Source organism: Salminus brasiliensis, chromosome 15 (assembly GCF_030463535.1).
Source record: "Salminus brasiliensis chromosome 15, fSalBra1.hap2, whole genome shotgun sequence".
In the NCBI taxonomy this organism is placed as follows: Eukaryota; Metazoa; Chordata; class Actinopteri; order Characiformes; family Bryconidae; genus Salminus; species Salminus brasiliensis.
In genome coordinates, this window is record NC_132892.1 from 23,722,075 (window position 1) to 23,746,824 (window position 24,750).

At 40.6% G+C, this 24,750-nt stretch overlaps 2 protein-coding genes and 1 long non-coding RNA gene across 3 annotated transcripts in view; 2 read left to right on the forward strand and 1 right to left on the reverse strand.

Annotated features, from left to right (window-relative positions):
• Positions 1-462: 462 nt before the first annotated feature.
• LOC140535358 (uncharacterized) lies at positions 463-7,692 on the reverse strand. The gene is made up of 2 exons (XR_011977533.1): positions 7,594-7,692; positions 463-963 (listed from the first exon to the last, which is right to left on the reverse strand). It is a non-coding gene; the product is annotated as an uncharacterized lncRNA (long non-coding RNA).
• A 5,667-nt stretch (positions 7,693-13,359) lies between these two features.
• On the forward strand, positions 13,360-19,692 carry spryd7a (SPRY domain containing 7a). The gene is made up of 5 exons (XM_072656660.1): positions 13,360-13,626; positions 13,997-14,113; positions 15,645-15,811; positions 17,023-17,125; positions 18,498-19,692. Exons 1-5 carry the CDS (start codon positions 13,524-13,526, stop codon positions 18,593-18,595), a joined length of 588 nt encoding a protein of 195 aa, XP_072512761.1. The 5' UTR covers positions 13,360-13,523; the 3' UTR covers positions 18,596-19,692.
• A 2,054-nt stretch (positions 19,693-21,746) lies between these two features.
• The window catches only part of kpna3 (karyopherin alpha 3 (importin alpha 4)), a 29,788-nt gene continuing 26,784 nt past the window's right edge, over positions 21,747-24,750 (forward strand). The window contains exon 1 of the mRNA XM_072656669.1: positions 21,747-21,936. Coding sequence (XP_072512770.1) covers positions 21,868-21,936 — 69 coding nt within the window. The 5' untranslated portion in view covers positions 21,747-21,867. The remainder of the gene's footprint in view (positions 21,937-24,750) is intronic.

The window sequence follows — 24,750 nt, forward strand, 5'->3', positions numbered from 1 at the left end:
GGGTACTGGGGTATAAGTTTTTATTATTTACAGTAATTTTACTGTTTGTGGTGTTGGTAGCTGTGAGCTCTGTACTCAGTGAGTTCAGTTTTTATATTCTCACCTTTTGAAGTTAACAGATTATAATTATTGGTATTATATCAGTGTTGGTAATCAAAATTAATAGATTATATTTTAATATAAGACAAAAAGTAATCTCACAGCAGCCTACACTGCAGGTCAGACAAAGCATTATGGGCATAATGAGGATGACCCACATAAATACACGCTGTGTGGTTCGAGACTTAAGGTCAGGAGTGAAGTTTTGGGGTTATTTGTCTTAAGATGTAGCAAAGGCCTAGTTCTGTAAAACTAGGCCACTTAGGTTATATGATAGGTGCCAGAAGGTGCACATTTAGTCCGTTCTGGGACATATTGACATTTTCAACCAATGATGGAACATCAAAAAATAAATAGATGTAAATAGATTCTTTATTGCAGATCACACGTCTTGTCTCATCTTGAGTATATTAGTAAATATGGCCTGTATGGTCCTGTCCTGTTCTTCTGATACCATGCAGTGGTCTAGCTTCTTAATCTAGGCTAGTAAGGGAGTAGTGTAGCTATACTCATGTTTGTAACTGCAAACAAAATCTGTGGGGCAGGACAAGGTTTGTGCTATTTGCAATAAAGTAATTAAAATATTTTAATTATGTTTTTAAACTTAATTTTTAAGCTGCTGTTGAGTTTGAATATTGTACCGCAATTAACATTTTTTGAATACAAGTTAAAGATGGTACACCCATGCAAATACATTGACCTTGTAATGTGGTACTGTCTGAATAATTATCACACACAGTAGATTAAGATGTACAGCATGTGGCGGCAGGTAGATGAGTAGTCACGGTAGCTGATTTGAGACCAGTGGCTCTTTTGGAGGTACTGAGTACCCCTCTGTCCAGCCCCCATCCCAATCAGGACGGCCTTGAAAAAGAGAAAAAAAGTCATTAGTGGGTCCTCCTCTTATTTTTGTTCAAACATTTTAGGATGATATTGTACTTGCAAGGTTAATAAACAGTATTATTTTACAGTCAGTTTTATTGTACAGATTTTTATGTTTTGAATTTTGCATTTAGCTACACTCTTGATGATCATACAAAACAGTTAATAGTATTCAAGCACAGAGTGTAAGAAACATTAATTTTCAATTAATGAGTTTACCACCTTCCTGATGTGAACTGTGGGCATTTTTCAATCGTATGGTTGGGTGTTTTAGGGGTGGTGTTTTTGTCAAGCATGCAGGAAAACAAAAAGTGAGTCCTTTTCGGACGTACAGCCTACACATCCTCCCTTGTTGTGACATGGGAACCGTGGCCAACTAGTAGCAATAATGATCATCAGCAGTGACTTGTGGTGTACTGAAATGCCATGCAAGTCTGTTCCCCTCAAATTAGTCTGGCTTCAAATAAACTTGTAACTTCTTGGCAAAAGTCCAAAAAGATACCCTAACGCATTTTGATATGGCCCCAACTCTTTCCATAAACTGAGGGCCACAGTTCCTGTTTGCCAGTCACAAACGTTTTTTTTTTGTTGTTGTTGTTTTTTCCTACTTATTTAAACAATATCACATTTTTATTTAATAACCTATATTGATATCAGTCTTACAGTGTATATATATCGCTGCTGTCACAAAAATGGCAACTTTACAAAAGAAGGGGGGGGGGAAACCTGCCTAACTTTCAATGGAAGTCAATGTGAAAATATTTATTCTGAGTCATTTTTGAGCATTTCTATTGCTCCATTCTTCCTGACATTTAGACACAATGTAAAGATCAACTGCCAGATTCAGATTATGTCAAACAACTGAAAACAAGAAAAGCAAAGATGCATAACAGTTTACACATATTATTGTTATTGCATTACCAGTCACAGGGATAGTCCCAAACGTTTTGTAGGCTATAATATGAACATTGTGATATTGCATTTGACTCAGGTACCACCTACGCTTTCAGTCTGATCATTAATGCTGACCAATTTTTTTTACACAGGCTGTACAAGTCACAGTCACTTCTTTACTCATGTTAGCAGTTTGCTGGTAGCCTAATAGGCTAAATATGACTCACGTCCTTCTAGCAAAAAAAAAAAAAGCTGATATTTAGGCAAAAGCTTTATGATGTGAAAAAGTAGGGGTGGGTGCAAAACAACTCTGTGTAGGTGCATCCATTTCATCAATACAGATCTGCTTCAGTGCTGGTAAAATGCCTTGGTTTCAAAATGTATAATGCTTTGGTGTGTGTGTGTGACGTGGGGTTGAGCAAGCTCTAAGGGCCGTATTGACTTCAAAGGGATCACGTTTTAATCTCCCTTTGAGAGGAAGCCACTCTTGTAAATAATACAGATCGACCATTCTGGTAAGCATAGTTTTATCATTGTCTTGTGGGGTTTTTTTTCTTTTTCTTTTTCTTTTATGTGTCCAAAAACATTTTTATTTTTCTAGTTTTATATATATATATATATATATATATATATATATATATATATATATATATATATATATATATATATATATATAAAATGGTACTACGTGCTTAACAGGATTGGTCACTATCAGTTTTAGGTTTCAGGCTTCCCCCTCCTGCTCTTTGTGAACTTTTTTTTTGTTGTTTTTTTTGTTTTTTTTAACGTCCGAGGGACCTATAAATTTAAGGAAGTTGGTTAAAAGTGGCTCAAACATTAAAAAGATTTGCATGTTATTTTAAGGCTGTAAAACGGCTAGCATAGGAAGCCTTTGAAGGTCAGTGACGTGGGGGTTGGGGAGGAATTGCATAGGTTTTGCTTGTCTGTAAATTCATCATTGCTTTGGGCCTTTTTTATTTATTTTTCTTTTAATTAAAACTGTAATTTTATGGATAATTTGCATTTCTGGTGAATTTAGCAGTAAAAGTCTAGCTTTAGTTGCTGGTAGTAAAATGTGGCTTGAGCAGTGTGATGCCTCTGATGCAAACGTGGGGAAGAGCATTAGAGCCGTTCTCAGTGGTGCACGTGCTGTCAGGCAACCCCCACCCCCCCACCCACTGCCTCCCTCCCTGACGTTACTAAGGTAAATGCACTTGGTACTCACACTTGTGCACTTGATCTAACACTGCTGCCTTCAAGGAGATGTGGTTGAAAACTGCTGCAAGTTAAAAGAACTGAAAGGTGTGTATGTATAGTCGGATGCTTTCCTTTTTATCTGGGTTTGCTGATAAATGTTTGTTGTTTTTGTTTTTTTAATGCTAATATCAGTTTATATTGCATTTGGTACAATTTAATTGAAGTTATTCTGGTGGTTTATTGTTGTACTAAGACAAGCCTGTGCTGTGCTATTGTTTTATAGTGTGGTGTGCTAAAGTGTATGTTTGCTCGATGGTGTCGAGTGCAAGGCTGACCTGACTGCATAGGAAGTTGCAGAAACTGCTTGTGGATGGCTCTGTTTGGACATTAGGTGTGTCGGTTTTGTAGTGCAGTCATTGGTTTGATGGTTGTTATTGCAGTGGACTGTATACATTGCTGTTGAGAGCTACACATGTACATATTCACTCTTACTGACACCATACGCACTGTCCATGCTTAAATGCATTGTAAAATACTGTCCTCTTTGTTTGTAACATTAGTTAAAGCAAGTAAAAGTACTCTAGCAACTTCCCTTTTTGTGGTAGGAAGTAAATGTTTTTTTCTGTAAGCTTTAGGCATACGCAGTTACAAAGACGAATACAGTTGCACTGCTCTCTCAGTAGTCTAGTAGCAGTAGTCTAAAAAAGCTAAATCATTATACATTACACAAAGGAAGTACAACAAATTTCAGTAGATTTTGGACATTTTCCAATAAAGCCCAAAAAAATCTGATCATTTTTAAAGTAATATATTAAGTAAAATATTTTGAAGAAAGGCCTACTCTGATATGGTGGTGAAATATCTGGCAACGCTTGTTTAAACCCCCAAGTTTTGTCTTGATTTTTATCTCTATATTAGGCCTACATGATCGTGACCTTTAATTCTGAATTAAGATCAGCATTGCTCTGCTTTGGCTAAAGCAGTGTGCATCATAGTGACTTGTACAGACTTCTACTACTTGTTGTTGACAAATGTAGACGTAAACGTAAGGGTTTAAAATGCTCTGTAATCACTTTGATGGTGAAGGTGGCGAGAGTGATGATCCGTAGATTTTTATATATTTTCTTTATTTATTTTTTATATGCGAGATTGGATGATAAAAACATTAGTTTGCTTCAGTGCATCACGTTTTAGTCGTGCACTTTTGGCTCAACGAGTCAGTTTGGTTTGAGGCTGGTCCTGTAAAGTTGCCCTTGAGTCTATTAAGCTATTTTAGTGTATGTGTGTGCTGTCATTTGTGTTTGCCTCTGTGTGAGAGCATGTAGCAGCAGTGTGTTAATAAAAATAAATAAAAAAAATAAAAGGTTGGGTTTGTGTGTGGGGGGTGTCCTTAGATGCTTCACTCCCAAAGTTTTGGAAACCTCAAAAAAAAAAAAAAAAAAAAAAATGTGTATATATGTATGTGTGTATATGTATGTATGTATGTATGTGTATATATATATATATATATATATATATATATATATATATATATATATATATATATATATATATATATATAAAATAAATGGAAAATAGGGGGGTAGACATTTGTTAATTATTGAATTAATTTAATCTGGAGCAGGATATAAAATGTTCTGTTCTTATTAATCTTCATTTTTGGACATCCCAATTATCCCCTGAAAAAAAGACTCACATAAATGTTAATGCCGTCTGTAGAAGTCAAGTGTTAAATTGGTTTGGAAAGTTAAAGTACACCCATCTGCTTCACAATTGCACAGTAGCAGTCTCTCTCTCCCTCACACACACACACACACACACACACACACACACACACCAATCAGTCATGTAACCCCAGTGTATGCATTTCACTTATGTCTTTCTTTGTGTCTATTTTACAGCCAGTCACAGCAAAGGACAGCGGTGTCTCTGAAACATATTAATGGTAAGTAGATTAGTTTCTCTAATTTCTCAGTCGTGTGTGTGTGTGTGAGACTCGAGAATAGCCATCCAATGTTCAAGGCTTTTTTACACCATGTTTGGGACGTCCCGTTTCCAAATATAGCAGCTCACCAACACACTAAAACAATGTACGCATTGAAGCTGTCGTAAACACAGGCAAATGAATAGAGGGACTGTAAAATATGTGAGATTGGGAGTCTGATGAAGGCTGGGGCATAAAGACGTTTCATTGGTGGGATTATGTAATTGCCGCTGCCTCAAAGAGGAGAGGCAGTGGAAGAGCTGCTGGAGTAAAATACTGTAATTTACTTATCTGCATCATGGAACGGTACCTAGAATACTGCGCTTCTATGTAATTTTACAGTTTCACGCTGATAGCATGCGATTTACTACGCTGTCTGACTGGGCCGAACACACATCTGCACTGTGGCACAGCATACATCTGGAAATGCAAGAAATTGTGAGGTTATATAATTTCATATACAGATTGTTCAGAGAATCACCCAGTAAGATTCATCTACACCTTTGTGCTATGTAGGATATTTGGCAGCCTGTATAAATATACAGTAATTCAGCTACTGCCCTGATTTGACTGGGAAACCTGTCTGTCCTGTTCAGTGACAGTCAGACAGTTGGTGAATTATTTTTATATATTTTTTTAAAATAAATATAAATACAGAGAGCTATTACCGGCCCTTTTGTTATTAGCCCTGTACTAAACAATTTGTAGGCAAAGGTTAGGCAAACTTTAGCTTTGCTATGGAGTGGTGAGAGCTGCAGGAAAAAAGGTGTGTGTTTGTAAGTGTATGTGTGTTTGAGAGAGGTACATCTGCATTTGTGATGCTTGTTTGCATTACAAGGAACTGTTGAAGAGTGTTATTGTTATTAAATAAAAAGGGTACCTTTTTGGGGAATGAATAATTGTATGGAACAAAGTTTTATGGTTGACCTTTTTTAGGCCTTTTTTAAGGTCTTTAACCTCAGCTTTAAAATGGACAGTTGCTTCATTTTGTCCTTCTCCAAATTACAAAATGGCTTAATAAAGGGAATGTGGGTGAGCCCAGTGTTTAGAATCACAGGACGTGGGTGTGTTTCAGCTCTTTTATGAATTGTAATGAGTTCCTTTTTTCATAGCTGAGAAACTTGATTCAAGTAAAAAAAAAAAAAAAGAAAAAAATTTAAACTTGGGAAAAAAAGACTGTTGAATGAACACCTACGGTCCATCTGGACACAAATGACCAGTCTTTTGACTAGAGTTTAAATGAACAGTGGTTGGAGTAAAAGTCAAATGTTAGAGATAGACAGTTAGTGTAAGAGTTACATGCACAATAACCGTTAAATGTACTGTTTAGAAATGTTGATAAACAGTCAGTAAGGTGACTCTTAAGTAAGAGTGTTTGGTTAAGTAAGGGTAAGGGTAAGGGTAGAGGAGTGTAGAAGTTAAACCAGCAGTAACGGATAAATATACTGTTGGAAATGTAGATGAAGACCATCAGTAAGGTAAACAACAAGTAAGAGAGTAATAGAGATGGGCTAAAAGAAACATATAGAGTTAAATAAAGGTCATTAGAAATTTTGGTAAAGTGAACAAATGTAATGGTTACCAGTGAGTTCAGTGTTACATAAAGACAATTATAGGAATAAATAAATGCTGTTTGAGTGGTAGACAAGTGTAAGGGTTTAATTAACAGTAATTAAGATAAATGTAGACTTTTAGAAATTTAGAGCATGTCCAGCAGCAAGAGTTAAGTTCCAGAAGACAGGTAGATAAACGTAAGAGTTAAATATAGACCGCTAGAAATTTAGATAAAACAGTTAGTAAGGTAAACAAACGTAAGAGTTAACAGTTATCATTAACTGAAGAGTGGTAAATGAAATTAGGAGTTAAACAAATGAGCCTTACAGTTAAATATAGACTTTTGGAATTTTAGATCAAATAAAAACATCAGCAAAGTGAACAAATGTAAGTGTTAACAGTTCAGGGAGTTAAGTGAAGGGTGTTAGAAAGGTAGATGAATGTAAGGGTTAAACAAACAGTAATGGAGTTTAAAATAGACAAATTTAGATAAAGACAATCAACAGGACATAACAATTTAAGAATTAACAGTAGAAGAGTACATTGTTAAAAGGTAGAGGATTGTAAGTGTTAAATGAACAGTAACTGAGTCAAATATATTGTTTGAAATTGAGATAAAGACCACCAGCAAGGGGAGTGCATGTAAGGGTTAACAGTTAAAGTTGCATGTTAAATGAAGATCATTGTATCAGTAAATAAAGACTGTTTGATAGGTAGATTGAATTGTTAGCAAGGTAAACAAATGTAAGGGTTTACCGTAACAGAGTTAAAGGCTGTTAGAAAGGATAAATGAACACTGGAGATTTTCTGTGCTCCCTAACCTGTTAATGCAGCTCGTCAGGTTTAGTGTCCCTGAATATTTTATTAGTAAAATGGAGCAAGACGAGCTAATGATCCCTAACTTTCACACAGTGTTTTACTGAATTCTTAAGGTGTTATCCTCATTATCATCATCTCCAAACAGCAGCCCATTAGATGTCTACCTCTAAATCACGGTGGCAAAACTTGACCATGACATCGATTTTAGGGTTCCTGTAGTTAATGTTTTTCCTCTTTGTTGGTTTCAGGTTGGCACCGCGACGTCCCTCCTGTTCCTCTTGCGCTCTCTCCCTCTCTCGCGTGTGCGCTCACGCAGCCGCGCGTAAAGTCGTTTTGCGCGCGACCAAAGGGGAGGGAAAAAGGCTGAGCCTTTTTTTCCCTTCCTTTCGGTCGCGCGCAAATGACTTTCCGCGCGGCCGTGTGAGCGCGCGCGCAAGAGAGAGAGAGAGAGAGAGACAGACAGACAGAGCATGAGGGAGGGAGCGAGAGAAAGGGAGAGCGCATAGGCCCTGGCGGTGCCGTAGCAGCACAGAATGGTTTGTGAGTTTTCAACAGGGGGGTGCAGGCCGTGCTGTGCTGCGGCAGCAACGCCAGGACGAGAGAGAAGGGGAGAGAGGAGGGGGGCAAAAGTGGGCAAAAACAGGAGCCGGTGAACGTCACTGTGTGCGCGCACTTGCACGAGAGCGCGTGTGTGTCTCTCCTGAATATCGCCGCGACTGGCTGCCTGGCTGTAGCAGCACGTAAATATTGGAGTTAAAGCAGTAGTGAATCCTCCAGTATTGACCGTGCTGCTGAAGTTAGGCTGGCCGATTACCGTCCAGTGGAGTCTCCAGGCAAGGATTAGTGCTCTGACTGCACCAGCATCACCCATGGAGAGGGCCAGAAGAGGAACGGTGGGACTTTGGTGGGTATGGGCCTACCAGTAGCATTTCATGCAGCTAGAGTGTTATGCAGAACAGTTGTAAAGGCCTAGCAGTGCTGAATAGAAATTGTGAGTGGATCTTTCACTGTTGTGAAGAATGATGATTGCTGTGGTCCTACCAGTGTCTTAGGAAGATTTTAATGGGTATGAGCTTACTAGTGTTTTACAGGGAATCAGTGGTGAGTATGCAGGTAGACCTACCAGTGTTTTGTAAGGGATTTTGATGGACGAGTCTTTTTGTGATGGTTACGGATCTACTAGTGCTCTTTACTTTTTTTTTTTTTTTTTTTTTTAAAGATAAACAATAGATAAACCAGTATTTATTCAATTACTGTGGTAAATATTGGGCCTGCCACTGTTTTGTACAGGATTATAATGGGCCTGTGTGTGTATGTATGTATATAGATAGATAGATATAAAATGTTTTGTGAAGGGTTATGATGGCCTGGTATTTAATAAAGAACTGTAGTGAGTATTGGCCTAGCAGTGTTTAAGCAGTTCTTTTGGACCAGTGTTAAGTAAAGAATTGAGATGTGTATGACTGTTTTGTAAGGGATTATGTGGGTCTACCAGTGTTTTATACGAGGCCACAATGGATATGGGATTATCAGTGATGAATTATGGTGGATCTGTGTTTTATAGTGAATGATACCAATTGCCTTTTTTAGAAAGAATTACTGTGAGGTTGGTAAGGAATCACGATGGACATGGGTTGTGGGTGAGTTATGGTGGGCCTGGTATTAATTTATTTTTTTGTTTTATAAAAAATATTCATGACCGGTGCACATCTATGACTGTTGTGGTCATTTTAAGTTTGTAGCTCACTTCACTTTTTACTTTTTTACACCTTTTTATTTGATTTTTTTTAATGTGTGTATGTATGTAAGGCTGGGTGTAAATGATGTGGGATTGAAAATGTATTGACACAGTTTTGACTGTTGTGTGCAGGTGACATTTATTTATTGTGCAATAAAACAAAATAAAATTAAACAGAGTTCTAGTCTGTTTCTACAGTTGAGAGGCTTCGCCTGTGCCTATCGGGTGTCACAAGTCAGGTCTAGAGCTGTCGAGCTTGAACAGAATGGCTGGTCTAATTCATGCTGAACAAAAGCTAAATTCATTCAAGACTTGAGGAACTCAAACTCTTCAAGGTTTGAGCAGCTTGATAAGCTGGTGGGTCTTGGGTTGGCTGGAGGATGTGTCCTACCCCCCACACACACATTTTATCTCACTGTGTAAACCCCCCCCCCCCCCCCCGACACACACACACACACACAGCTTTTAAAAATACATGACTACTAAATGTTAAAAATGAAGCAATAATGTTTAAATGACTGAAAAACGGCCATCGTACCCCCCCCCCCCTTACACACACACACACGGTGCCCTAAATAACACAGCATCGCCATCTTCTGGGAACCCTTAAACTGCCTCCGGGTCTCGCATCGCATGATGGCTTTTTTCGGTTTGGGATTTCACAACGAATGGGGGAAGAAGTTGATCTGATCTCTTATGGGATTTGTCCGCCTTTTGTACCCTTCTCTGTTTGTGTTAATACAGGTTGGGTTTCGTTGATGACGAAAACAGCCTATTTTAAAAGACCCTCTCCTCTGTCCACCAGCAGACTGACAACATCGGAGCTGGCAAACCTGTGAAGAGAGTAGAGAGACAGCGCACAGGGTTACACTGATCCTGAAAGGGTCCATCACGCTTCTGCTCGACATGTGAAAGCAGCTCCTGGGTTAAGTGTGGAGAGGGAGCTGGATTCTCATGCTGTAGAGCATCTACCAAAAGCCACTATTTCTACATTAATGCCATGAATAATAATAATATTAGCACTTATTTTTTTCTGGTCTCACCTTGCAGACAGCTCTCCTGATGAAGAAATCAGTCCTGAAACTCGAGCTCGTGGAGGGAATCTTTTTTTTTTTTTTTTTTTTTTTTTTTTTTTTTTTTACTCCTCTGGGTCGTCCGACGAATTCGGATTTTTTGAGTCCAGAATGTGAAGATTTGAGCTTTTGAGGATGATAATATTAATAATAATAATAATAATAATAATAATAATAATAAATAAATAAGACACTCAAAGAAACTTTGGCTACCTCAGGTGGTCAAGCGCAGCGCATCTCTGACTGAATGGACAGAAGTTCTGAAGCCCGTCTTGCGCAACGACCCCCTCCCTCGATTTCAGTGAGAAGACCCCGTCGTCACGTCACTGCACTGCACTGACCTACACGTTGATGCCAATCAGCGTTAGGTCATTTACTCAGGCTGTTTAACCCTTTAAACCACAAGGGTCCGTCTGTAGGACTCCCAGAACGCCCTGACTCCCCTCGCTTCACCCTAGCCTGCTTGTTTAATTCAGCCCTGCAGTTTCAGAGGTTAGATGATCTACCTCGTCCACGTCTTCATTGTAAATCTTCTACAAACAAAAAAAACAGTACTCAAACTCTGGCCCATCATGCTTTGCTTCTGGTGGTCCGCCAGCCTGGCCTCTGTGACCGGTGCGTAAGGACAGTACTGGTCATCAAACGGTCCATCCAGCAGCTCCACAGCGTGCGCGGGCGAAGGGGTGAATCAACTATGAGCATTAAGGGAGTTAACGGTGGGCTTTTATAGGCATAAGCCACGACAAGGTCAACCGACTGGGGTTGTCTACACAAGCCGGCCTCATAGGACTTCAGGTTTGGGGCACCAACAACGGGACCAGGCCGGGACAAGGACCACCCTTTCAAAAGTTTGATGACCTGCACTTGAGTCTACAACGTCTCATAAAGTGTGATCTCTCATAACATCTCATTAAACGTCTCGTAAAGTGTGTTTAAGAGCATCGCGTGCTGGAAACGTTCCTCTCAGATCCCAACGTGGATGAAGTGGACATGCTGGACGCGTCCATGGCTCCACAGCAAGGTCTGGGATGAACGGGTGGGAGTGAAGAACAGAGAAGGGAGGGGGAAAAAACCCTAAGATGTCCTTGTTTTTAAAAATGATGACTCAGCTGACACACACACACACACACACACACACTCACTCACACACACACACACACACACTCTCACACTCTCAGGTCATTGCAATGCGCTCCGGTTCAGGTTAGTGCAGGCTCAACTACCCCCTAGTGCTGCTCTCTGCACACCTACAAGGGCAATGCCAACACCCGTGCACGGTTCCTACAGTGTGTCCCGTGTTATGCAAGGCACTGTGACAAGCATCTGAACCGGGTCACACGAGAAAGAGTGGAGATGAGACCTCCTGACTGTCCACGCCAGCCTCCTCTGAGTGATCGTCGCTACATGCATGCTGCAGAACTAACTTTTAAGGCGGATATGGCAACGCAGTGGTTAAATCCGAGTACCCTGCTCCAAATGCAGGCTATGGAGAGAAGTTAGTGGGCTTATTCTGTCTTCTGTAAAGACGCTCGTGCACTTCTCTCGAGGAAGCGGAGGAAGCAAACAGCCTCTGGATAATCGTCAACTTTCTCACAATAACGAGCTCAGTCACTCCAGAAGCATCACCAAAGTGTGGATCGACTACCATATAACATTTGCTGTAGCATCTTGCCCCCTGCATCATCATCATCACCACCACCACCACCATCATCATCATTATCTTCATCATCATCATCATCAATAGGCGATCAACGACGGTAGGCGACTGAACTTACACACCACAGGACTTTCTCACCTTAAGGAACTTGGCTATGTCTGAAGAAGTGCTAAGCCTCGAGTACAGCTAGGTAAATAAATAAATAAATAAATAAATAAAGATCATAGAGAAGATGACACCAGAAATAACGTCACAAATTATTGATCTACTTTACCTTCTTTTGGTCCGTTTACCTTCACATCTGTGTGTAGTGGTACCCTCCTAGAAATAAGAGGAGTGCGGGAATCGAGTGGGTCAGAAACAGCTAGAAGACACAGTGTTTCTGATATCAGGGAATCCCATAAAACTACTGACGCCGTTTTTTCGAGGCAGGCGATTTTTATTGGACAGAAACGGCGCGCGCGCCAGTTACCAGGGCGATTGTTGCTGTGCAGATTTCAGAACTCGCTGCTCGCCGAGCGCTCGTACAGAGTTGTCGTTTTTGGGTGAGGGTGAAACGGAGCAAGACCCCCGATTAAAACACGAGTTTTTACTTTGAGCGTGTAAACGCGACCCCGCCGAGTTAAGTCAGACGGAGAAGCGCGAATTCGTTTACCTGCAAAAGCGCAAATGTTAAACTTTTCGTTTTTCAAAAAGGTTGGGCAAATCGAGATGCTCCCTTACTTCCCCAGAGGCGTTGTTGCCATGCAAAACCTAACGGTGGGAGCGAGCGGGCTAAGTTAAGCCTCTAATGTCACGCAGATTTTGACACGACTTTGTTTTCATTTATTTTGTCGTTATTTCTGCTCTCTTTCTCACTTATATATTATTAATTGATCGGAAATCAGCAAAAATGCAACAATCTTTTTTTTATTCAGCAGTTTTTCACGTCCACAATTGAATGAATTGCTAAATATAAAAAAAATAAAAATCACACTCTAATTTCTCAATTTTCTCAAATATCCAATCAACCATGGCACATCAGACGGTCTAAGTTTATTTATTTATTTATTCTTTTAGTTTTGCACCGGACTTATGTGTCTCCAAATGAACAGTAGCTAGCTATATTTGCCCTGTAGCTTGTAAATGCAAAACTACAGAAGCAAACTTAGGACGCCAGACATGCCCAGGGTGAGTTACAGCTGGAGGAATTGTTTAAAGGAAATTTTCCAAACCCGCCCTTTAATCTAACCTAGCTACATAACTAGTTAGCTATAATTCCCATGACCGTCATCTCCATTATCTCACAGCCCGTTAAGCAGCTTACCTTCATCGACAGTGTTTACTCAGTGTCCGTAATCAGGTTGAGTTTGGGGTCTGTGTGTTGATTAATGCGGATATTATCGTCGGTTTAACGTTAGTGCAGACTCTCAGACCGTCGCTAGATGTCGCTGTTGGTCTTCTCCCAGCATCGCGATGACGCAGCTGCACTACGTCACCTCCGGAAAGTCGGAAGCACGGATGTAAGCGCAGGAGAAAATGACCTCCTTCAGGATGACGATACGCGAATAACGTAATTTCACGAGCTTAGGTTTTATAAGGACTGCTGCTTCTCCTCAGGCCGTCGTCTGTTGATGTTATACCAGCATGGCGGGGCTCTTCTCGTGCTGTTTCGACTGCGGTCGCGGGAACTCGGGCCACGTAACCCTCAAAGAAATGCCCACGGTTCAGCTAGACACGCATCACATGGGTAAGAAATGTGATCTGTGACACACACGTAGACAACACACACACACACTAGACAGCCCGAGTTACAGTATAGTCAGGCAGTCCTAGCCTAAGACACGTCTTAACTAATGATCCTCTTCATATTTTGCCTGTAAACGCACTTTGTACCCACAGTGCAATGTCGTGATTCCCCCCTATCTGGGCTGGGCTGAGATTCCTACCAGCGCCTGAACACCCAACACTGAACACTCAGATAAGATGATCCTGGGATCACTGGGATGCTTTTGGGATAACTGGTCCCTGATTGATCATGTGTTTGAGATGACATGTTAGTGTCAGGTTAGAGATCTTGGTGTTTACTGTCTCCTGTGAATGTGTGTGTGGTATTACAGGCACTGATGTTGTCATTGTGAAAAGTGGCCGAAGAATATGTGGCACAGGCGGCTGCATCGCAAACGCCCCCCTCCATCAAAACAAGAGCTACTTTGAGTTCAAGATTCAGTCCACAGGTAAGTTCAGCTGTGTCTGGGTCTAGCTGTGCTTACTGCACAGAGCTGCAGCTCAATCACTTAGTCTTATGGCCACATAACTAGATAGTGTGTGTGTGTGTGTGTGTGTGTGTGTATATATATATTGTATAATCATTACTATGATAAAATGACTTTACTTTAGTTATAGAATGAGTATTAAGTAAAAAAAAAAAAAAAGGATAAATCCCAGTAGCAGTTTTTTCTTTTTTGACCTACATCAACAACAGCGTCATCTCACTATAAGAGCTGAAATTGAACCTATCAACACAGCCCCCCAAAACAAAGAGTAGAGTCAGGACACTCAACAAGCAGTAGTATACAACTCCATTTAACCTCCACCCACACTCATCACCTCCCATCCCATTCATATACCCACATAGTCTAATACTTAGAAAACTTCATGGTAAAAGAAACATCTTCACATTTTCAATTTTCATTGGCCATATCCTCATTGTAGCTGGATTTACTCTATTAACAGCTTACTTTCAGTCTGGCACGTAACATTCAGCGTTCAAGCCTCAAAACGTAGATATATCTGTCAAATTATAGACCTGGAGATGAATAAGCTACCATTTTCTTTATGTACAATAAAAAATCCAAATATTTTTTTAGCTCATAAACCCCTTGACTTATATCTCATGTTTGTAACTACATAACCCGTTTATTAGTTTATTACTAGTTAATAGAGGTGCAACAATACACTCAGCCCACAGTTTGATATTGTCATGATCCGTTTATTAAAATAAAAATACTGTATCCATAACTTACTGTTAAGACTAGAGTTAGAAGGCAGGAGAGGTGTAGTTGGTCAGTACTTGTTGATTACGCACTTTGATATTTGAACAGAGCAGTTTTATTAAATATCATAATGAACAGAATTCCACCATAATTCCTATTCCCCCATACTGCATTGTCACATCTACACTGTGTACATTTTAGGCCTGTGCAATAATTATGTTATCTTATACAATATATGGACATGACCATGAATCGATATTGCTCATTGTGTTCACTTAGCAAGAAGAGCTCATTGACATGAATGAGCCGCTATGTCGACTTTGTTTAAAACCAGTATTAATTATTATTTATTGGGGACATTTAAACATTTTTATATTCCCATTTTAATGTCTGAATATTCTTACCAATTAAAATTATATAATAAAACTCCATTGCTCTTTAGGGTGTAATTACATTATGCTATTACATCAGTGGCATAAAATGGTCTTAAAATGGCTAATAATCTTCTTTATCAGAATTATTTACGAGACAATATATTATTTATATGTTGTATATCGTATATTGTATTATTTTTATTAGTTATAGTGACAGGGCTTGAATATGGTCACATATTCACATTGCAATATCGGTTTTCTTATAAATACACCTTTAGAAGTGAATATATAATTAATAGTGAATGTGGAAAAGTCTTACAGATTCCACCTTCCTGGTGGAGGTGCACTATGGTCACCAGTGGTATTACATCAAGTGTGTCATTCTTGGCTCTTGGCAGGTGTTTGGGGAGTTGGGGTAGCGACGCAGAAAGCTAACCTTAACCAGGTCCCGCTGGGTAGGGACGCACACAGCTTGGTGCTGAGGCAAGATGGAACCGTGTACCATAACAACGAGGAGAAGAACAAGCTGCCGGCTAACAGCCTGCCGCAGGAAGGGGACATAGTGGTGAGTTTCTTATGGGGCTCCTAGGTTGTTTACGCTTGTAATGTCTTGTCTAATTGCATCATACGTTGTTTGCCTTGCACTGTGTTTACGGTCCTGTAAACACAAGCCATGTGCATATGTTGCGCTGAGGCCTCAGAGGAACATTGCTTTGTTCCATTGTATATGCAGATCACATGACCGTGAAGTTCTTTTTGACCCTCAGAAGCTTTGATCACTATGGTATAGCTATAGTTGGTGGGATGTCACATGTTATTTTTTCCATATGGGCAGTCTAAGATAAAAAAGTCTAAGAGAAAAACCTAGTTTCTCAAGCTACAAGAAATGTATATCTTAACATGATATGCTGTCATTACATACATTATTAACTTGTATTATAAAATTGAAATGCTTACGGCTGTGAACATTCTGCACCTTTTCATCCCACTTTCAAGACAAGGTAGAAAGCCTGTAGACTTCAATTTACTGTCTGTATTGATTCATTGGCTTTTGGAGCTTAGCAACTATAACAGTCATGCTGTGGCTGTCAGACAAAAACCTCCAAAAATCTCCACAACGGTAAATTTACCTTTAATTGGAAGTGAATGTAAAATTCTTTTATTCCATTTCGGAGCATTTCTATTGGTCTAATCATCATTATTAGTAATTAAGAAACAATGTAAAGAACAACTTCCAGAATCACATTATGTCAAAAAGTGAAAAAGGGAGGTACAAACTATTGGGCCGCCTGCTTATTCATTATGTCTTCTGAAATTAAGGGTATTAAGGGTAAGAGTCCTTCTTGCCATCCAAAGCAGAGTCATCCTGCTTTTGTTGGAGTAGCTGTCTCTACTGTTCAAGGAAGGCTTTCTACTAGATTTTGCAGCATTAATGAGGTCAGGATGATCATCACCCCCACCTCATCCCCATCTCATCCCAAAAGTACTGGATGGAGCACCATCATTCCAGAGAACACAGTTCCACTGCTCCACAGCTCAATGCTGGGTGGCATTAGGCATGGCGCCAATAGGTTCATGTGTATCTGCTCCAGAGATTCCTGTTCTATTGGCAGTCTATCTACAAATGCTTCTCAATAAAAGCGTATAATGATGACAAAGGTTCTCATCAAATCATCAGTGTTTATATTACTTAAGATTGTGATTTTCATTCTGTTTATTGCAGTTTCACCAACAAGACAGTGAACAATCTCTCTGTGTGTTTCTGTTTATTTGCAGGGTGTTACTTATGACCATGTGGAGCTGAATTTGTACCTGAATGGGAAGAACATGAACTGTCCAGCATCAGGCATTCGAGGAACGGTTTTCCCTGTAGTATACGGTGCGCCAGACTGTAGTAGAAACAGCAATTTATCTTTCCATGAAAAATATTGCATCAACAGTGCCTCGGAAGACCTTATTAGTGCCGTTTACACATACAGTAGAGCGTGAGAGCGTGCAATATTAGATTTTCCGTATACAGTACAGACTGCTCTTAGTGTCTGTTTAGTCTTTGTTAATTTATCTGGTGATTAGCATTGCCACATGACTGTGTACAGAGTCGACTGGGGCATGTGATTAGCATTCCTGCCTTCATTTTCTTATTGGCCGGCCTGCATTCATGTTACTGTTTTCTGTGAATCTTAAAGGGCCCATATCACGTAAAACTGTAGTATGTAAAAGTTTACTGTTTACTCCCAGTCCACATAAGGAATCTTAGCTTGCAAACACAACCCGCTTTTAATTCACTCTTTCACTCTCGCTCACCACCCCACCTCATCCCTGTCTCCCCAACTCATCCTGAAACTTTTGGATGGAACACAGTTGTTCAAGAGAACACAGTTCCACTGCTCCACAGCTCAGTGCTGGGGGCGCTCTAGCCCACACCTTGTTTTAAGCATGGTGCCAGTTTTTCTGGCAACGCCATCACAGTAATGCTTGCGCAACCGGGGGGCAGAAAACAACAGAAAGCAGCAGCCTTCACGCGAGAGAGCAAAAATGACAAGGAGTTGTTGTGACTGCAGACAAGATGGATGGATGGAAAATTATGGAAAATAGGGGATCACATCCCTGTGCCAGAAATTGTAAAGAAATGAAAAACGTAATGATTAGAAGGAAAAGAAGAAAAAAAAAAAGACAGATCCAACAACATTTCATAAACTTGTCTCCAAAAGTGCTTTTGTCCCCTGGCTGCGTCCGCAACCAGTAATGTTTGTAAACAGTAAAAACCCATCCATAGGTTCATGTTTATCTGCTTCTATTCTATTGGCACTATTTCTCTACAAGGACTAGACAAGCTGTGCATGTGCATTTGCACATCTGTAATCGGCAATGGGTGCAACTTAAAGTAGCTAAATGCATTCATTCGAAGGGGTGTCCACAAACATTTGGACTTACAACATATATCAGACTTAGACATAGTGGCAAAATCCTGTTTAATTCAAGTAGAGGTTTGAAGTGCGCCCTATGTTTTGGAAAGGTACATTTAAGTGATTATATGTATCCTTACATTGTGTAAATACACTATAACTGAGAAAATTATGAATTCTGACTATTTTTAGTACATTAACCAACATAAATGTTCAGGACAAAAATCAAATACAAGCAAAACCGTAGGATATTGCTTCTCCCATTGTTGCCATATCTAGTTTAGAGCTTTGGAATCATAAACTGCATATTTTAACTCTGTTTCTTTTTTTCCCCCTCTCCTGCAGTGGACGACAGCGCAATATTGGACTGTCAGTTTAATGACTTCTACCATCCTCCTCCACAAGGCTACCAAAAGATTCTTTTCGAGCAACAGATATTCTGATCTTCGGGGCTCTCTCTCTCTCCATGCACATCAGCTTTCCCATCACCTGTGTCTGTTCCAGCTACTAGATCTTCAGGCCAGCCCAGACATGGAAGTCCAGCAGTGTATGTTAGTGATTATGTGGCTGATGCTTTGCTCTGCCGGCTCAACAGTGCAACTTGCCAGTGTTATGTCTTCAGTGATTTTTGCTCACGTAGAAATGATCCATGTTGGCCGTCAGAACACTCCACTTTTGCCCTCTTTTATTTACTTAAAAAGCCATTACTTTTGGACTATTTAATTTAAGGTCTCTACAAAATCCTCCAAATTGATGGCAGTCTGCTTCAGGCTTCTCATAAAAGTGCTTTTAAAAGCAGTTTATTAATGTTGGAATGTGATCAGGTTATGAATTGTTGAATGTTGGCCAGACATCAGGTGGGGACTATCCATTGAAATTTCTCAACTGACACAATCCATTATGGCTGAGCTTCAGTTTCCATCAATAAGTTAAAGACATAAGACTTTTGTGACACTACTGGATACTTTTCAATGGAAATGATGCACAACCAAATCCAGAATTCTATTTTATTCTATATATTTATGTTTTATCAAAATCTTCTTAAATGAAAACTTAAGTTTTAAACCCTAACTACTGTAGTAGTTTCTTCCACCTCTCACTTTGGCAGCCATATCCCCTATTGAAGTATGTTTTATTTTCCACCCATTATAGGCTGTTATAGCCATCCACTGGATCTCATATTTACCTAGTTTTCTCAGTAGATACTATCAGCACTACATTTTCCAGCTGTGCAACGTTTATCTTATTGTTTATCACGATAAGACTGTTTCCATAACTTTACTAGACTGACAGGTTGTAACAAGGAAAGTAATATTATATTGTGCAGGTGGCAAAAAGGAAGAGGCAGTGCCTATAATGAGTGTTTTGTACCCAAAGCGTGACGCTCTGCGACATTTGGTTTTAAGTTACATGGTTTTTGTTCAGAAACACCATATCCAGTGATCTGATGATATTCGTAATGTTTTGTATGCACTAATCAGTCGTGTTATCTATGTGATATTTGTTCGTACTGTAATAAAGACGTTGCTCTTTGCTAGAAGTCTTGCAATTTCAATGGCTATACACCCTGCTAGACACACGATATGGACAAAAGTACTGGGAGACATGTTTTAAGAGGGCTACGCATGAAGAAATGTGGGTCACTGAAAGCAGAGTTTTAAATTCTACAGTGTTCTTAGATTAAGGTTGGTATAAACCCATATAGGGCAGTGGGGGGAGGTGCACTCCTACTCAAATTCATTTAAAGGTTGTTATGTAGGGGAATGAGGGGTCATTGAAAATGTGTGAGAAATGTCAAGTGGGGTATGTGAGCTTGAGATTAGAGCTAATTGCTTGAGAGCTAGCAGCCCTGCTGAAGGATACTCCAGCCATTTCTATGTCATGTTTGGAGGATCCTACAAAACAGAACAGCCTTAAGGGGCGTGGCAGCCTTTATCGACTGAGGCCTAGGCTTTGTAAAACAGCTGGAAAGTAAGACGTCACACTCTAGCTCTAAAGTAGGAAAAGCTGAGTGATATATTTGGTAAATACATATATTTACTTAAAAAAATTATATATATTTATATATATAAATATGTAGAGGAGGGTGGATTGATACTGTAATGTCATTTTTTTCTCACTGGGAAAATATGATAAATGATACTAATTGTTTGTTTTCTTTTGCAATAATCCAATAATAGATCTTTTTTATGGTGAAAGGATAATAAAAAAGGAACAATGCTCTATAATGGCAAATTATGTGGAGTTAAATCCCTAACAGTCAGATATGGCAGATGATTTAGCACTAATGCAAAAATTTTAAAATTAGTTAGTGTTAGTGTCAGGGCCAGACTGAAGATTAATCAGTCTAAAACACAGAAGTCCTGGTATTTGTCTAGGTGTTCTTTGGCAAACTTTAGTCTTTTTCTTCTTAGCAAGGGTTTCTTCTTTAAAAACCAAACATGTGTAGTCTCTTTCTGATGGTAGGTGCTGAGGATGCTGTACTTTGAAATCAACTGTGACCAGAGCTGCCTGTAGGTCCCATAGTGTCATTTTAGGATTGCTGGAAGAAAGGAAGGCTTGTTTACGCATCTTGAGGTCTGCTCTTGAGCTGGAGCTTGCTAGGTCAGTGTAACCTGGCCATATTGGCATCTGTAAATGATCTTTTTACAGCGGAATAGCTGATTTCTAATTGTTTACAACCCTTCTCTCATATGCATCTACAACTTCCTTTCAGAAGGCCTCAGATAGCTCTTTGGATTTCCCAACAAACCAAACTAAATGTCAGAGGTTTAAGTTAGACAGGCTCCTCCAAAATCCTCTCTGACCATGTTCCAATGTCAAGTCTGCAGCTGATGTTCTGCACCTGATTCTAATTGGACACATTTTAAGCAGTAATAAATGTGTGGTTGTCCTGACCCTTTCCTCATAAGAAAATGTCTAAAGGGGGGCCTGACTGTAAAGCCCCAATATGGTGTACATGCCCAATACTACTTAAATATGTTGTACAGCCGTGTAAAAAAATATGGACATCCAACGTATATTTTGTTACATATTTAACATATATCTTCATTTCACCAGCATTAATAGATGGATGGAAATACGAGTTGTTAATCAAATATTCTTTCAGTTCTATAAAAGTTTACATCTTAAGTCAAACCCCCAGTATCGATCTACTCGTGTAAGAATCGATTCTCAAAAGGCAAATCGACCCCCACCCCCTAAATTTGACGCATCCCTTACACACTTGTGCCCTATGAAGACTCCCAACGTTAGCTGGGTCATCTGCTGGAACATGCGCAACATTTACGCACACTGACGTAAACGCCGTGTGCCGCTTTTAGCTTCGTTGCTAACTTCGGCAACGTGTTTACCTTTCTCTCTGAACTTTGTGACCCGTGGCGTTTGTAAAGGCGCCTCGGTGAGCAACTTATGCCGCATATTTTACATGTTAACGGAGTTAGTTCACGAAGAAGGTGCGCACAATACGCGCAGACACACTCTTATGCTGTTTAGCCGGCTAGCCATTTTGGTGCGTCCCTGATTGAAATCCCGTCTCTCGGCTCCTCCTCCTCCTCCCGGCTCCTCCGGCCCCCTCCCTACACCCCCACCACGTCCTGTCACGTCTGGCTGCTGCCCCACCACCACTGCTCGCCTCTATTCCAGTGTTACTGTCTACTTCCCCTCGCCGGAGCTCCGAGCGTTGGACTACAGACAGAGAAACACACACACAGCCATGGCCGAAAACGCCGGCTTGGAAAACCACCGCATCAAGAGCTTTAAAAACAAGGGGCGAGATGTCGAGGTACGTTTGTTAAGCGGCATGTTGGCTTACTTTGATTTCACCGGTTACCTTATTAAGCACCGGGCTCGATTTACACATGTTTGGGGTCTATTTTGTGGTCCTTGCTGTTCGAGTTGGATGTAAGCTGGGTCTTGTAGAAGCCATCGAGTCCGGAAAGCCCTCCTTCTCCGCCAGCTGCCACCACCATCGCATGCGGAGCGGGCGCGGCCTACAGAAGGCCTATTTAATCGCTGATATGTCTCTAAACTCCTGCATCTCAACCTCCTGACTTATCATCACTGCTTGTAAGAAACCTGCAGTGAAGTGTCAGTAAACTGGGTTTATTTATCTGGCCTTTCTCCAGAGTCCGGCTGCCGTCGCTTTGGCCGACGAGACCAAATTTGAGCTAAGCTGAATTCACTGAACTCGCCCGCTAACGTTAGCTAGCTAGCCGCCGGTTAGTTAGCAGTAGCTAGCTAGCTGTAACGTTAGCACGCATAAATGTCGTTTGAAAAGAAGCAGAGGTGTCGTGTTATCGCCCAGGATCTACGAAGACCTCTTGAATGAGGGTTTAAGAGTGTGTTTGTGATCTAAAAGTCAGGACTGACTGCGAGAATGTGCTTTTGTGCCGGTGTCAACGTTGGTTAGCCAGGCAGCTAGCTAGCTAACGAAGCTAGCACAAGCTGCCTTGCCTTTCATTACTAGTGGCTCACTGCTGGTGTAGTTACTTTACCAAGGCCTTTTATGCATAAATGTGAAGAGTGACGGGCTGTGAGGTGGGCAGGCTATTAAAACAGACCATTTAAAAGAAGTTAGAGAGGATAAATGTCGTCAAGCATAGACAAGTCCTTCAGTAGACTGTTGGCTAAGCAACCTCAATAATTATGCCTAAGGAGGCCCGAGTCTGCTACTGGTTTTACCCGACTGCAAGCATAGAAGTGTCTGGAAACAAGCAGGTCAGGAAGTCCTATCGAGTCCATTTGAGCATCTTGTGTGATCCAGGTCGCTGTCATGCATGCAGGTTGTTGGTGTAGTCAAACTAACCATGTATCACTGTAATCCTACACACTAATCCTGAAACAGTGAAGGTGCCCTGGCTTGTCAGCGAGCACCATTGTATGTAGCGTAAACATCCCTAGTGCCCCTCTACTGTAGTAGGACGACGTTGTACATGCAGTATTGCTCAAGACTGCATGCTCTCGGATGTGCATTCTAGCTAGATACTTGTTGCAAAACCCATAGCGAGCTCTTCCCTTAGCAAGTGAAATCAGACATCCCTCTGTAATCCCATTTGAGAAGCCGTTTGAGTTTGTTTAGTCTGTGCATTCCCCATGTGAGCTTCAGTACAGTGAGTGTATCTTTGAGAGGATAACTACTTCGCAGACCACCAAGCACATGGCCAAAGATGCTGGACGAAGCAAAAGGATCCATCTCCACTCTTGTTTCAGCTATTCCAGGAATTTAAGATGAGCTTCATTCCAGAGGTCTCGCCCCCAGAGCAGCCGGCTGTACACAGAAGATCAGCTGGATTCAGATGTGGCCAGAGAAGGAGCCACGGTTGTGCACTTTCGATCTAGAACTGGGGGCAGGGTGGCCTCATAAATCTGCTCACCGTTTTTTTTTTTTTTCCCTCTCTTATCCATAAAACAGACCTCAATCATGATGGATAAGTGGTCAACATTTTTCCTGTCTTAGTGTTTAGTTGTATGAGCCATGTTTTGATGTCATGGGACTGGTGTCCTGAAGACGGATTAAGCCTAGTGCTGGACTACACAGCATTTTGAATGGAGCTTTTTCTACTAAAAAGAATGTAATCCTTGGTTAGGATTAATCATTGTATGGGAAATCAGCCCTTAATGTTTTGGTTGCATGACCTTCTCAAAGAAAAGGATTTGCAACGAATGCTGTAGCTAAAAGTGGTACTTAAATGGCTGGATGAAACGATTATAAATAGAAGCTGAAAAAGCTGTAGCAGCACGCTGAGGTAGCAGGCAGTCTGGTGGTCTGGAGTTTTGGTTAGTGTGAGCTACGTTTAACAACCAGAAGAACAAACAAGCTGGTGCTTTTCTAATGCATGAAGCATTGAGATGCACAGGATATTGATTGTAATTCATAATATTGGCTTTTGAGATGCTGATCATGGAGGACTGCAGAGTACTTTTGCCCTTTTAAAAAGCCAAGGGGGTTTTGCTCAAGTCTTTTTGGTCAAAGTAATACAGACCAGTCATGGTTGATCAAAAATATTGCACACTCACATCCTAGCAGTCTAATTGCATTATGGTATTCTGTCCAGATCATGCAGCCCTGCTCTACAACCCCCCCCCCCACACACACACACACACACACACACACATTTTAAATGCATGATGACAGTTGTCACTGATAATGTCATTGCAATAACTGCAACAGAGCATCTCCAAGTCAGAAAAAAAACTTGACCAAACACCATTGTTGTGTGTCTTCCATAAACCACAACGAGAGGAACAACATGAGCAATACCCTTTACACAGGCATACCTTTTTAAAGATGTTGGCAGACATCCTGGTAAAACTCTGGCTTATAGCAGAACTTGATTTAGGAACAGAGCAAAGCCGGAAGTGGCTATGGAAGAGCGATAAGCCTTGGTGTAGCCTGGCACTCGCTAGTGCTGTGGAGTTGTTGTTATGAGGTTCGCCTCCAGCATGTCAGGTGCGCCAGCACCAGCATGTCTTCCCGAAGTATTAGCGGCCTCTACCATGCACAAACACACACGCAGACACTGATTCGCTCCCTCAATGTCTCTTTCACTCTCACAAACACACACACATACTGTGTCATTATGTTGGTCTCAGCAGT